A 15,616-nucleotide genomic window follows, 5' to 3' on the forward strand; every position below is an offset into this window, starting at 1 on the left:
GGCGGCTCCGCCCCGGCGCGGCGGGTGAGGTCAGTGCCGTGCGCCGCTGCCTCTCTCCGCTCTCCGCCCCCCGCCGCCCCGCTGGCCCGGGCTGCAGGCGAGGCCCCGCCGCAGAGCGAGGAGGAGGAGGCGCCGGGAGCGCTGAGCTGCTGCCGCCCCGCCGGGCCCCGCGAGGGAAGGCGCTCGCCCGCAGCCATGGAGCTGGCGGACGGCGTGGTGTATCAGGAGGACCCCGGCGGCCCCGGCCCCGCCATGATGTCGGAGCGGGTGTCCGGGCTGGCGGGCTCCATCTACCGCGAGTTCGAGCGGCTGATCGGGCGCTACGACGAGGAGGTGGTGGCCGAGTTGATGCCGCTAGTGGTGGCCGTCCTGGAGAACCTCGACTCGGTGTGCGCCCACAGCCAGGAGACCAGCGTGGAGCTGGAGCTGCTGCGGGACGACAACGAGCAGCTCCTCACGCAGTACGAGCGGGAGAAGGCGCTGCGCAAACAGGCCGAGGAGGTGAGGGCGGGCGCCGGGCCCGGGGGCTGAGGCGGGAGCGGAGCCGGTGGAGGGCGGGGAGCCGTTCCCGAGGCGGGCGGCGGCTCCGAGCTTCCTCGGTGGAGAGAGGCGGGGGGGACTTCCTGCCCAGCCGCCTCCTTCGGGGCCCCGCGGAGGGCGGGGTGGTGCTTGCGGCACCGGGGCCCGGGGGTGCCTCCTGCGGCTCCCACGCAGGGAGGCCCGGGGTGGCGGTGGCGGCTCCCTGGGCTGAGAGCCACCGGGTGACGAGTTCAGGTCGCGACGTGTCTCGGGGAGGCGGGGAGCGCGTCCTCCCGGCTCCGCTCCGCAGCCTCCGGTGCCCGCTGCTCCGGGCTGCGAGGCGGGCGGTGTCGGAGCTCTGGGGCGTGAGTCCGGGAGTCCTCAGGGTGGTTCCTCCTGGAGGACTCTTCAATAACTTGCTGAAAAGCTTGGTCTCCCGGTCTCCCGGTCCGCAGAAGAACAGCGGTAGTGGTGTGCGGGGTTTCTGTGGGGAATCAGGGACTTGCTCCGCTCTTTCGCTTTTCTTCCGGATTTTCCCTGAAGCAGGAGGAGGATTGGATTGTCTATTTCGTGTCAGTTGTAGAGAGTATTTGCAAAAAAATAAATAAATAGGGAAATCTGTGCTGTCTAGACTGGTATTCTTCAGAGCTGGTACATGAAAGCTGCAGGTGGTGTAGGCCGTGCAATGACACAGACTCTGACTTAGGGTGTTACTACAAAAATTGAAATAAAAACCTCTGAGAATTACTTCAGCGTAAGTAAGCTTGTGAAGTGTGATTTTCTGCAAGATTATCAACTAATACAATAGAAAGCAGCTGAGCAGGATAATTTCCTCCAGCCCATTGTCTTGCCAAACTCCTGAAGGAAATTGGATTGACAGCATTATCTGTAGTTAGTCTATTTCAAGACTTTGTGTCCTGTGTTTATCTCTGTGGTTGTGCTTACCTTCCAAATTGTACAAAAAAACAGAACTGTGACACTGAGGGTCAAGACAATATTGACAAGGAAAACTTAATTTGAGAAACATTAACCCAGTGCAAATATTTGTATGCATTGTGCTAATAAGTGACAAAAAATGTTGCTTGGAAATTGTTCCAGGACTTTGTTAGTTTGTTTCGAAGTAATGTGATTTGAACAGTGTCCCCCCAGCTCTTGGACTAACAGATAATTCATCCTTGCTGTCAAACATGTAGTTGTTTGATATGTTATGGACTGCAGTCTGGGGACTCTTACTGTAAAGCTTTAATCACTATTTCTGACACAGGCTCAGTGTAACAGGCTTTTGTAGAGAACATTTTATTAAGAGAGTAAGGCACATAAGTATTTCCTGAACATAATATTTTTCATGGGAAAATCAATCAGGCTTGAAACAGGCAGCATTTGCCAGATTGAAAAAAAGCAGGCCTTGGGCAGCAGAACAGAAACCATAAGAATATGATGAAATAAAATACGGTGTTAATTGTGTTGTGGCTCTTCAGGAGCTGCACACTCTTACCTTGGCAGTGTGTTTCACTGCAGCCTCTTTTTTTCTTTGTGTCATGATAAATTACCTTGAGGGGACGAGCAATATGCAACCTAAAAACTAATAATCCTGCTGCAAGACAGTTTACTGATGCTTTCCAAAGTGCAATTAGACCAAAGATCATTATCTCAATTTTAAGTGCAAGGGTCACGTTTGTTACGTGCTGAGGTCAGTTATGCAGAATATGTGTGAAAATGTCATACACAAAGCATGCCATGCCCTTGAGAGGTGTGTGTTTTATTCAGGCTTGATTGTTGCAACCATTTTATTTTGAGTCTTGAGATAATCTGATGGGTTGAAGTGAGAGGAGGGAACATGAGTACAGCACTACTTCCCTTGGACAACAAGTTACTGGCTTAGTGTCTCTCTCTCCTTTCATTGTGGAGGTTGTTTGTGTAATCTGAGAGCACGATGGAGAATTCTGAGCTATGAAGTTCACTGTTTTGTATCATCTTTTCTGACTGTCCTGAAGGATTAACAGACCTTCCTTTACTTTCTGCTTGCTGGTAGGGATTTTTATTTGCAGCAGGATCTTGGTGAATATTAATTGTTTACTCTTTGAATAGAAACCTTCTTACACCATCGTCCTAATTTATCTCCTTTATTTCCTACTCTTAAAAATTATACTTAAGAAACATCTTGAAAGCTGTTGCCTGTGGACTTCTGTTATAGTGGTTTGAAAAAAAAATGTATTTGAGAAGTTCTGGGCCTAGTTCTCAGTCCTCTAGATTACAGTCATGACCTTTTTCATCCCTATGAAGTCACTTGTCTGGCTTTCACCGTGGTATATTTTGTGATACAACTGAAGAAAGAGAGGAACCAGTTGTTCTGCTTACACATCTGCAGAATTTACCTTCCCACTTGGTGACTGTAGGCAGCAAGCCCTGTCACAAAGAAGTGGGAGAGGGGAAAGGGTTTGAAGTTCTGCTATTTTATACACCAGTAAGTTTTACTCCTGTAGTTTTACTACTGCTCCATACCTGGTGTGTGTGGCAAGCAGAAAGACTTTTGTGTGGACTTGAAACCAGGATAAAATCTACTCCCTTTAGCCATGTCAAGCTGTCTAATATATCTATTTTCTTTTCTGCTTTTTTCTGTGGGATTGAGCTGTTCTTAAAATCTGATGTTCAATACTTGGTTGCTACTTTTGCAGCCATGAAAAAGGATTTACCACCATGAAAATTAGCTTTAAGTATGAGCTTGGTGGGTGCCTTTTCTTACTGCTCTTAAAGTTAACTTCCTTAGGATTGTGTGTTAAATAAAAGCCGTGCAGTAAGAGTTTAAGTATTTTTAATGTATATGAAAGGAAAATTGAGATCCATTACACAAAAAAAACCTTGTTAAAATAGTGTTAAACTTACTTGGTTGTTTTCAGTTACATTCATTTTTATCTATCCCAAGTCCAACTGAGCTGGCTCATAGTTACCTTTACTTCCAGGAAGAACAAAGCATTGGATGAAAAACTGGTGTCATTGCAGTAAAAGTTTCTGCAGGACATGTCGTGTGGTAATAAAGATTGCCAAGGAGGTGGGACCCTGACACCAGATATGCTTCATATTGCACCTGGGTTGTGTGTTAGAGAAAATACAAGGAAACAGATGAAGGATGATGTAAATATAGGAAGAAACATTTCATTTGGCTTGTACTGTGTTAGTAAGTGAATAAATGGTTATGCACCTGAGAGAGGGCTCCAGATGTGTGTCCTGTGCTGTTCCATTGTCTAGTTCCAGTTCATGTTTGTTTCAATGGTTATTGCTGTAAATTTTAAATAGATTTAAAGTTGATTACACAAAGACTTCTGAAACTTAGTTGTAAAGTACTTTTTCTTACTTTTAATTGGACTTCTTTAAGAACAGGTTAGACAAATGTCTGTCTGAAATGGCATGGTTGATACTGCCTGGAGAAAATGGGAAGGATTAAATGGGAGTTGCCAAACATAGTTTGTGGAGGTATTACAGGCTTGGGTTTCAGCAGGAGGCACATGCAGAGGGAGGGATGCATCACATCCTGTGCTTACACCTTGTTATGTCCAAATCAAAATAAGGATCCCAACATCAACACTGAACATCAGAGCTTGGGAATCAGATCACCTTTTAAGGGCTGTTGTAGCCATCTCTTCTGTAATCTTGTATTTGGTCTGATTGCTTTAAAGATGTGTTCATGTCCTTCAACTAGTTTTGTCATGAAAAAGCACCAGAAAAATCTCACTTCTTGATAGAGCTGTAAGATACAGCTTTGTGGCCTAGACAGGAGGTTGCTTAAAATGAGGAAAGCTGAATTTTTGTTTGCCTCAGTATTTTGTGTTAGCTGGTAGCTTGGGCTGAAATCTCAGCCTGTCTGGTATCCATATGATCAGTGGCTGGCATCTTCCTACCTATACTGCTGCCTTTACATTAATGCAGAAGCTGTGCAGTGTTTGAGTGTACTGTCAATGCAAACATTAAAAAAAAAAAAAAAAAAAAAAAGTCTTTTAATATGGGTGCTCAGCCCATCCTTGGCTGCTGTGGTGGTTTGTCTGACTAGTCCTTCCAACATAGTCATCCAGGCTTAGTCAGGATGAGATGATCAGTTTCCTGGGGCTCTGCCTGTTTTAATACTATGACCAGAAGGAGAGATGAAACCAAATAGAAACACTCCAAGTCTGAAGTTTTTAGTCCATTATTTGCTCTGCTGTAGTTTTCAGCAGAGGAAAATGAATTATCCAGCCCTAATTTTAGTTATGCCTTGAAGAGGTGTAACTTTAACAAAATAAAGGTAAAGTAGTGGAAAATAACAAAGCCATTTAATTTCAATACAAACCCAGTTTTAATGCTCAGAGTTGAAGAACTTGAGGAAATACAATGTGATATCTGTCTTTAGTTTCATGAGTAACAATGACATTGATGGCTTTGAACGGCTGTTTATTCAAAAGTGCAATTGTCATTGGCCTTTTGCAAGTTGTGAGACACATCTGACTTCTGGAAAACATCAGAGAAGCAATTAAACAAAGATGTCACAGTTTTATAGTTCTTTCATGTTTTTCCATCTTTCAATTTAAAAAACCATGTTGGTCTTCAGCCCCAGTGCCAAACTTGTGTCAAACTTTGAAGCCCTTTTTAAAAAGGGAGCCTGCTAAGAATAAGCCAGACAAGACTTTAATATAAAAGAGGCAGAACTCTTGTATCACTTACTACAAAGAAGGCATGAAACAAGTTTAAAGATGGAGTTTTTCAGTATAACATTGATAAATAAACCTGAACTGTGTGTTGAGAGGGTAGAAAGATGTATGCAAATCTGTCATTTTGAAGAGAAAGAACTCCTTTTAAATCTCAGAACTCAAAGCAATGCTACCTGGGCTAAGGTCAACTGTTTATCAATTGCTCCATGGTTTAGCTTCAAGCACAGTCATACGATCACCATGCAGAGTCCTGTGATAGCCATGGAGATCTTATCTGAATGGAACTTTTGTTCCCCTTCTTAGATTTTGATGCATTTCTAGATTATTACATTTTTAAGTAAAACTTCTGATGTCCCAGCTAAACTGAAGCTCTCTCGATATGGCTGAGAGTTTCTGCTTTTGTGAAAGTCCTAAAACACATTGACTAAAACTTCATATTAGCTTATTAAAAATGGTGAGCATTTGAAATATTTTCCCCACTTTTTGCCCATCAACATGTAGGGGGAAACGTTCTGTTCAAATTAACTATAACATTACTATTTTTAGTTAGAAGTTGCTGCTTCCTCTGTCTCTTTGATTCCATGTGGTACCCAGCTGCAGGCTGCTTTCTGATCCTTTAGCTATCTTGGATGTTTGAGGGTTTTTTCTGCAAAAGCTTCTGGTGTGCTCTTCCTCCCTGTACAGTGAGCATTCTGCCTAATTTATGTTTGGGGCCTTCTCTTTGCAGTGCAGAATAGAGAATATTTCATGGCCTAGGACATCTTTGACTATTAGAAGTATTCTTTATGCTCCCAGTACACACTGAATTTCTGAAGTTTTTGGTTAATATAAATAGCAAAAAACCCCCAAACGTTAAAAATTGCTATAATGATGAATTGTTAACTTTAATGTTATAAAATGTAAATACTGATATAAGCATCAGTAACTTCAGAATTTTGTCAAACACAAAGCTGGTAAACCAAGGGAGCAGAAGATGGTGGTCAGCACAATTGCAGAGTGCCCATAAATATTTTTCTATGCAGCTGGCAGGTTGTAGGAGATTGCTGGTAAGCATTTGATGAAGATTTAGTATTTTATAACCTGTCAAATGGTAACAGAAATTGCTTGGGAATGAGAAAAATTGTGTGTAATTTTGGCTGGCACTATTGCTGCCATGTCCCTACTACAGTGTCTGTACCTTTGTGGCTCACAGGTGTGGATACACTTCACTGATATTTGGTCAGTCTAAGGATTCCAGAGCTCTCTGTATTCACACAGTGTTGTCAGGAAAGAATGAAATAATCCATATTCCTGTTAGTCCAAGGAAGGCTGGTCTGAAGCAGTTAGCACTTAGTGATTACCCAGAGCAACCTGATTGACTTGTGGACCCTGGACTAGAAGAATTAAGGGTCCTTCATGTTTAGGTGTGAGCTGTAGATCTGTTGTTTTGGAAGCCTCTTGCATCCTTGCCATGAAGTTGTCAAGGAACCAACCCCTGGCTGCTGGGTTGCCTCCTACATTTTTCTTGAAGTGAAAGTCTTAAAAAAACAAATCTAGGAATGACAGTATATCTGATATTCCTCTTAATTTTGCTGTTAAGTTAAATCTGTAATTAATTGTTGAGTCTAACTCCTTTTTTTTGTTTAGAAATTCATCGAGTTTGAAGATTCTCAAGAACAAGAGAAAAAGGATTTACAGACCAGAGTGGAAGCATTAGAATCACAAACTCGACAGCTTGAACTCAAGGCAAAAAATTATGCTGATCAAAGTAAGTAAAATACATTGCACTCTCTTTCAGTGATATTAGTGCAATTTAAATTTGCTATAAAACAATAATAGATATGCTAAAGATGTGTGCTATCCAGTTCCTGTATTTTCATATATAACTAGATTTAACTCTTGTCTAAGTTTGTTTTTTGTAGAATTAAGGTAAGCAAATTTGATGTAAAATTGTGGCTCTCAATCTGATCCTTTTGTTGTTCTGTTCCTGCTTGCTGTTTTGTTTTCCTCGTGGACCATGTTAGTTTCATGTTTAGCAACTTTTTCAGGAAATATTTAGAACTAATTCCCTTGTTAGTCATCATAAAATAAACCAATTTTCTTCCCATTAAGCTTGTGGCCTGTGATAAAAATAAATGTAATCTTCAGATTTGGAAGGACTGCTGGGGTGAGAACAACATTGATGCTGATTCTTATTATCTTTGTATAATTTATGCTCAATTATTTATAATCTATGCTCAATTATTTATATATGAGGCATTTAGTTTTTACAGGAAGGAAAAACACTTCCACTGTTAAGAGATACTCTGTGTAATTTACAAAGAACTTGCAGTTGGTTTTGTAAAAGATACAAATTACCAGTTTTCTGAAATACAGAAAGTTACAATGTGAGTATATTGTAGCACAGATATTTTTCTGGGCTGCTTCTTACGGGGGTAGATCCTCAGTGAATGAAACCTCATCACTTTTTTTTTTTTTTCTACTTGAGTAAAGGGTAGAGAGGAAGAAAAAACTCACAGAAATATTTTCATTTAGTCTCCCCCACGTCACAGGCTTGAATTGAAGATGAAAGAGCTATGCTGCTAGTGATGGATTGAGTTGATTTTTTTATTTTTGGCTTTTTTTTTTTTTTTTTCTGTAAATCTTTTAAAAATGCAATGAAACTTATGATCTTTGCTTTTATTTAGCCTTTTTAGCACAGTGTAGAAACAATGATCAATATAAATTAATGTGAACATTTTGTTAAGCTTCCAAGCTTACTTTTCTAGATGTAAGACCAGCATTCATCTGTTAGTTAATGTACAGCTTTTATTGCTGGGCTCTCCCACATGTAAGGTAGGACTGTATCAAGCCTGATAAAATTAAGATAAGATCAGTTTCTGGAAGCAGAGTGCCAGACATACCCCCTTCTCACTGTTCTTTCTTCCTGTATTTCTGCTTGGCTACTTTTCCTGCCCATAACACAACAAGTCATAACTCTTTTCCAACTTAAGGTATAATAATCTTTCTATACATTTTAATTTTCAGTGGCATGAGTGACTGTATAGCAGGATTATTAGTGCATTTATGTTAAGATGAATGTAGGTGGCTTACAGAGCTCAGTTTTTCTGAAATTTGTATAGTTTCAAATCTGGTTGGCAATATAGTTAAAAAATTGTTAAATGTTCTTGGATTCTGTACAGACAGTGATGGAGGAGCACTTCAGCAGCAATGCTATGATTCTTGTGAATGGAAATGTGTGTGTGTGTGTGTTAAAGCAACAGTAGAGAGGAAAAGAAAACACTAGAACAAGAGTTGAGTGGTCTGTTTTGGTAACAAAGGAGACTGTTTCCAGAACAACTGAGCTTTAAGCCCACAGCCCAAACAACTTGTTAATGGGAAACCCTGTACTCTGACAACAGGATTATGGCATCAAGATTGCATCATGTTGTATATACTATTACTTTTTCTGTTAATACAATAAAAAGTACAAATTAGTTGCTCTATAAGTCTATTAATATGATTTTTTTTTTGCCTTTAACAGTATCTCCAAATACATATGAAACTTCTAATTACATTGTGTATGTGTGTATATTATTATAATAAAAACATTTGCTTGAGAAACTCAGACTTTTAAACAGTTCCAAAATCTTTTTATTGGAGAAAAGTCTTCTGTTGAATGTTGAGTTTTGTTTCTGATTTGAGTTGCTAAGTTGTCTGGGAAAGCATGAAAAACTATTATGAAGATTTGAGATGCTGCTGATGCAGAGCAAGATCAAAGAGGACATAAGCACAATTGTTGAACACCTCATGAATGTTATGCAAGTGAGCTGGTTTTTATGTGCTCTAAATTTCTAGGGTATGAAAACTATATTATTGTACATACTCTTGAAGTAGTCTAACTATTGTGTTACCTTGTTTCCTCTTTTCTAGGCAAGGCAATTTGTATGTCCTATGATACCTAAGATACCAGTGTGTCACTTTAATTCACCAGGCATGGCTGAAAGTATTCTAGCTATGTTTCTTTTTCTTTTCCAGCAGTCTTATACTGCTGCCTCTGCATCTAAATTAGTCTGTGGTATTGCCAACTGTCACCACATAAACATTCAAAATAGTGGTAGTGTTATCCCTGGTCACGGGAATTGTAAATGCCTGAGATGGAGCAAGTAAGCAAATAAAACCTGGATTTGCATTTTTGTGTCAGAGTACAGATCCTGAGATAGCAACATCAGTTTATGACATGATTAGTAGTTTAAAATAGAAAACAGGTAAGACCTGGGGTCCCATGTAGAACTTTAACTGCAAGACTTCTTGCTTCTTGTAGACTATTTCTTGTACTGTATGTTTTTTTCCTCAAGTAAGCAAGGCCTGTGAGAGCAAGTTCTATACATTAAAAAGTTTTGACTGGTGTTCTTGAACACTGTTGGTTGTGAGTATTTGATGAAGACTGGTTAGCCCTGGGAGAGGGCAACTCTTAAGTTACATGGTAGGATTCAGCATGATTGTGTGTGCTTGATTTTTAAACATACCTGCTCACTGCAACTACTTAAGAAGTTGTTATGTCCTGAATGATGTTCTTGGTTTTGCAGTCTTAGTGGTTGTCACACTGAAGAAAAAGAAATATTTCTTTGGACTTGAATTTATCATGTGGGGTTACATTCATAGCCACATATTCACCCAGCTTGGTGGGAATAAATCTACTGTTTGAAATTGAAGAAGTTGACACAGACTGAGCTTCCTATTTCACCAGTTATGAAGTTTGTGGTTCACTGACTTCTTTTCCCCACATTGCAATTTTAAACAGTTGTTATCCACTTCCTGCTTGGTGAGTGAACCACCATACTCTGCTCTTTCAGAGGAGGAATTAAAAAGAGATGGCAGGGTGACCTGGTGGCACTGCTGGATGGGTTCTGAGCCACAGGAGGTGATGAAATCCTGACTGGCAGGAGCAGATGCCCACTGAGTTACCCCTCAGCCTGATGGAAACTCCTTGCTCCTGGTGGTTGCCTAAGTCAAGCTTGCTGCCAAAAATGGGCAGCATGTTACATCCTGGGGGGGGATGTTGGTAAATTTTACAACTTCTTAAAGGGGAACAGAGATGGAAGGATTTGCTACTTCTGTTTCAATACAGGAATGTGCTGCAGTGGTGTGACTCTTGGGCCCTGATGCATCTCCTCATCTCATTTTGCACTGCAGTTTTTCCCTGGAACTTCCCATGGTTTTCTCCTGCTCTTGCCCTGGTGTGCATTGGCTGTCAGCATTTCCCATGCAGGGAGCAGAGGAAAGGCAGTTCTCAGGGGGCTGTGGCTTGTGGAAGTTAAACCAAGTGAAATGTCACAAATTCTGAAGATTTATCTAGGGGTGTTGTTGGTACAGGCAGAGGTTTTAGAAGCTCTGCTGTTGGTCTTTAGCAACCTTGCTGAGTGTAAGATAATGTCTTTTTAAAAATTTATTTTATTTTATGACTTGAGTAGACGTTTTTCTCAGCAGCAGAGGGCACCTCTGAATATTCTAGAGGAGTACCAAGCATGGAAATGTCAGATGATGAAAAAAGAAAAGTTAACAGTTAAATTCTTGTCCTTCCCTTCCATTTCAGTGATGTGTCTGAGGCAGACAGCAGCCTTTCATATAAACATTTCTTACAAGAGCTTGAATATATCTGACCTTCGTTATTTCAACTCTTTGCTGTGGTGAGACCCCTAGCTCTGCTTGTAATTAATCTGCAGCTTTAGGATGTTTCAAACTTCAACCTTAAATCTGGAAAAGTAGGCACTTAGAGCTGTGAAAAACTTGTACTAGCAATATGCAGCTTGCTTGCCCAGCAGCACTCCAGGAGGGCACATGATCCTGCTTTGGGTACTGCTCTGTCTCCAGTTACCAAAAGGGATAAGCACCTTTCAGTGCTCACATCATGTGCCACTGAGTTCTGTGCTGGCTCAGGAGGTTTAATTTACTTCCCTTCTTTGCCTTCCTCTCTGGGAATGTCAGTTCTTTTATGTGTTATAGTCTGTGTGGTAATTAAATTTTTTTTTTTTTTTTTTTTTTTTTTTTTTTTTTTTTTTTGAGTAGAAGTGCAGTGTACTCTGACTTACTACAGCTTTGGAGCATGCTGTCTGGAAAAATCACTCTGAGTAATTTATTTTATGAGAGAATCTGAAAACCATGGTGTCTGCATGGTTGAAGTGCTTTCTGATGGAGGTGGTAGGCTGTGGGAGTTGATAGATTTGATTCCTTTTAAAGTACAGCAAAGATCTTAACTACTTTTGGCTGGGCAGCCAGAGCACAGATACAGTTCCATACCTATACAGTTCCAAACCTAACAGTTTATCTGATGTTAACTTTGTAATTTATACTCAAGTTAGATTTGTATTTGTGGAAAACTGCATCTTAAAACAAACAAGCAACAAAGCAAGCAAAACCAAACCACAGAACAACTCTGTCTTCAGAGCTGCATAGGTTGTGACGCAAGTGTTGGGCTGATTGGATTTCCCACATCAGGTGACATCTTGCAGCAACTGATAGCTCTTGCTGTAGGTTTATTTGGGATATGAGACAGACTTTTTGGCAGCTGACCTAAAACCATGCAGATTTGTTTTCCTCAGAAGCTGAGCAGAACTATTTGGAGCACTGCCTTCAAGTAAAGATGCAATACCAGGTTGTGAATCTTCTGCAGATATTCAATTAGTTTGTATTTTATTTTCACTTGAGCTCTCCAGATACCAGCATTACTGTAATATACACCAAGAAGTTGTCTATCTGGGAGTACAATCTGAAAGGAATCCAATACCCTGCAGCACACCTGCCTGGAGCTGCAGCAGCAACTTAACATGGATCTGTTTGCTTAACAGGAACTTTCAGCTGTGAAGCTTGACATTATTTGGAGATTTCACTTGTGCCTCTGTGCACACGATGATGTGAAAGCTAAAAACTGGTATGACAGACATCTGTCAGTAATGCCATTTCTAGGTTTGGCTCAAATGTAGTGTTTGTTCCAAGGAAAACAAGAAAGCTTTTCAATTGTTCCTTGAAAGAAGCTGAAAAGTTGAGGTTTGTTTGGTGCAGGTCTGGATTCTTTCTGCGTATTTTTTCAAAGACTGACAGCAGAACTCATTTCCAGCCAAGGAGGAGTAGAACAACTTGACTCTTGTATTTCTTAATAAATTTGGAGCTTTCTGTTTGGGTCTCTTTTCTCAGAAAAACTTTCTCATCGATGTTACTTTGTTTACAAGGCAAATGTCCCATCTGCCCTTCCCTCCAGTGCCTCGGGTGTCACTTACTAAACTTGGAGAATCTTTCTACGAAGAGAAATGTGAGCATCAAAGTGTTTGGGAAAGGAAGGTTTTATTTCCAACTAAAGCATTTCCCAGTTGCTTTCCAGGCTCCCTCATGTGAAGTCAGACGTGTCCCTGGTGTTTATTGTGCAGGGGGAACGTGGAGTGAGCAGCCCACTAGATGGAGCAGAGGGTACAGCGAGCTCAGGAGGCTGCACCGAGTCATGCTGCAAGGCTGGAGGCTAAAATAAAATGGAGTAGAAAATTAGAGCAGTGATTGGCCTGCTTTAAACTTGTCTATAAATACACCTGAACAAAAGTGGTGAGAGGAGGTTGAAATCCAGTAGGGCATAATTAACTGCTCCTGTACTTTTCCGAATTAAGGGAGTATTGTGTGAGTAGTTTAGGTGCTAGAGTTTGATTAGAGTAATTCCATTGCTGTAAACGTTGCTGCAATGAAGAAAATGCCCTTAAATGTCTTGATCATTCATTCCTGAGTTGTCAGTGGTTTCAAGAACAAATCCAGTCTGCTATAGCTTCTGTCTTCATGCTGACTTCATGTAGGATTTTCTCTAAAAGTGACTTGCTTCAATAGGCAAATGTATAAATGAAGCATCCTGCTGCTTTCAAAACAGTCATTGAATCAAAACATTTCTCAGTGAAACACTATTTTGGCCAGAGACTAAGTCAGAAATTGGTACTAGATACAAATGATTTTAAACTTGATTTTGGCTAGAAGTTGGCTTGTATATATCCTAGTTCAGCTGAATTTCAACTTTCCTTAGGGATCTCTTGGCATACGGTTGTCTTGATATTAAATGGCTGTAGCAGAATATTTAAGGAGATTTGGTTTTTAACTTTTATGTCAGGTTTTTGGTGATAAATTAAGGATTTTGTGGGTGTGAGACATAGCAGATACTTGAACAGTCCAGAAGTATCAGGGATAAGACCATGCAGCTGTATGTGCAGATATTTGCTATCAGCACAGCATTCTTGACTGAGAACTAGGCCTATAGTTCACAGTGTTAAAAGCTACTTGAAAATCTTGGTCTTGCCAAGGAGTTGACTTGATCAGCTTTTTTACAAATCAGTTTTCTGTGCTGCTTATTCCCAGGATTTACCTCTTCCAGGTGAAATACTTGTTTGGTAGCTTCAATCCCTATTCCAATCCATGCTTGATGTGTCTGATCTTCAGCAAGTACATAGGGGCCTCCTGAATCATGGGATTGATTTTGCTTTTATCTTAACTTTGGCATGAGGCCTGCTTCTAGGAATGGAGCTGGATCAAAGCTGTCCAGGGAGAGCTTCAGACAGTCTTAGTGCTAGGAAAGGCTCCTTGATGAGCTGCACCTCTGTCCTGGCTTGTGTGGCAGGAACTTGCAATTCCTCTTGAAGGCAATTCCTCCTGGTTGGAGCTGGCATTCTAGCGGGTCTGTTTCTCTTTCTCCCCTTCAGGCTTATCAGCAGTTTGAGGCAGAGGACAACATACAGATGGAGGGTGTTCCAAACTGGGTAAAAGCCATCAGACTTGGGAGGTAAGCTCTGATTTTTGAACAGGCAGGGTGGACAGCTTTGCTGTAATGCCCATCAGGAGGCAGGATCTCCAGAGGCTTCTCTTTAGTTTGTTGTAACATTTAACCTCCTATTTTCAGGCTTGATTTGGGAGAAGTTTAATTAGGATTGGTACCTCAGGTCACTCACTGAATGTTTTAGGATATTGACAGTGCTGGAGGAGGTTGCAGGTAGACCTTGGGTGTGAGTTTGTGGCGTTGTCCTGGTGAAATGTGTCCTCATCAGCATAAAATATTTGCATTTTGTGCTCATGCTTATGATGCTGGAAGACCTTTACAGATTTTAAATGTAGACTTGCAGTCATGGGTAGTGAAACCTTTTTGTTGTGTGTTGTATTTTACACATGTAATATATGACACAATGTAATATCTTCCATGATGTAACAAGGCTATAATGGTGTTACAAAGACGTGTGACAAGACAATGGATATTCTGCTTTTAGGATGTATATCAAACTGATTTTATCATCTGCCCATTGAGTGTTTGACACCTTAGTGGAAAAAATTTAGACTGGAATACCAGAGGAGCTTTTTGTATTGTTGTGTAAGTGGAATAGATGGAAGTCTACTCTGGTTGCCACTTTGTGGACCCAGTGTCTGTCAGGCAGAGCCAGCTCTGCTCCTTTTGGGGGTTGTTATCAGGGTTGCTCCAGACTTCCACTCTTTTGTCTGCTGGTGGAGTAAAATGCAACTGCTAACAATTTGCTATCAATTTGCTTGTGTGTGCTAGTGGAAGGCATTCTTTTCTGTCTCCTATTTCATTGCTCTGAGTTTCCTGTTACTCCTGATGGGATTGTACCTTTAATAATGACTTAAGTTTCCCCAAGGTTTAGGGGCCAGAATCAGGAGGTTTTCCTCAAAATTCTTCTGGCTGTTCTTCACTAGGTTCTTGTATTCTCTGTGTTCAAGTTTGTGGTGATCTCTGCTCCTTAGGGAGTATCTTGTGATATCTCCTTGACAATGCTGAATTGGAAAAGGGAAACATGTTCTGTTGGCTGCTTTCTCAAGATTTGAGGCAGGATTTGGGTAGAATAGTTTTCTGGTGATGTGTGCCATCCTGCTGGGATTGGAGAGGCCTGTTTTGAAGACTGTTAATGTGGTATCTGTTGGGGACATATAAACTTAGTGTACATCTGCTTTTGACTGAAACTTCCAGCTGTAGGACTGTAACATGTTACACAGATCCAGGTGAATTCTACAAATGCTAATTGTCAATTATCTCTTCTAGAGCCTTAATTTCTTTAATCTTTGTGTGTAACAAAAATAGTTACCAGATTTAATGAAGGTATCTTCCTTGACTGTGCAGTACCAGTACCTATACACATTTGTCTTCTACAACTTGATTTAAGGAACTATTTAAACTTGGGCCATAGAAGGAAGAAATGGAACTGGAACCACAACTGTTATGGAAATTTGTTCTGTCCATAACAGTGGGAAGCACTTTTGTGCATTTTATGAAGGTAGGTTGTGGACAGCTACAAAGAAGAATGTTTTTAACACTTGATCACAGAATCATCCGGGTTGGGAAGGACCTCTGAGATCATCAAGTCCAACCCTTAATCCACAACCACAGTCCACAACGTGGTTCCCAGATCATGGCACTGAGTACCACATCCAGG

General features: G+C 41.0%; 1 protein-coding gene across 2 annotated transcripts in view; it reads left to right on the top strand.

The window, feature by feature from the left end:
• Positions 1–4: 4 nt before the first annotated feature.
• SPAG9 (sperm associated antigen 9) overlaps positions 5–15,616 on the top strand; it is a 59,661-nt gene continuing 44,049 nt past the window's right edge. The window contains exons 1-2 of one of the 2 annotated variants that reach the window (XM_071764075.1): positions 5–501; positions 6,825–6,945. In XM_071764075.1, the coding sequence (XP_071620176.1) occupies positions 196–501; positions 6,825–6,945 (427 nt within the window). In that variant the 5' untranslated portion in view covers positions 5–195. The remainder of the gene's footprint in view (positions 502–6,824; positions 6,946–15,616) is intronic. The other variant, XM_071764074.1, reaches the window with a different exon arrangement.

This window comes from Heliangelus exortis, chromosome 20 (genome assembly GCF_036169615.1).
Source record: "Heliangelus exortis chromosome 20, bHelExo1.hap1, whole genome shotgun sequence".
Taxonomy (NCBI): Eukaryota; Metazoa; Chordata; class Aves; order Apodiformes; family Trochilidae; genus Heliangelus; species Heliangelus exortis.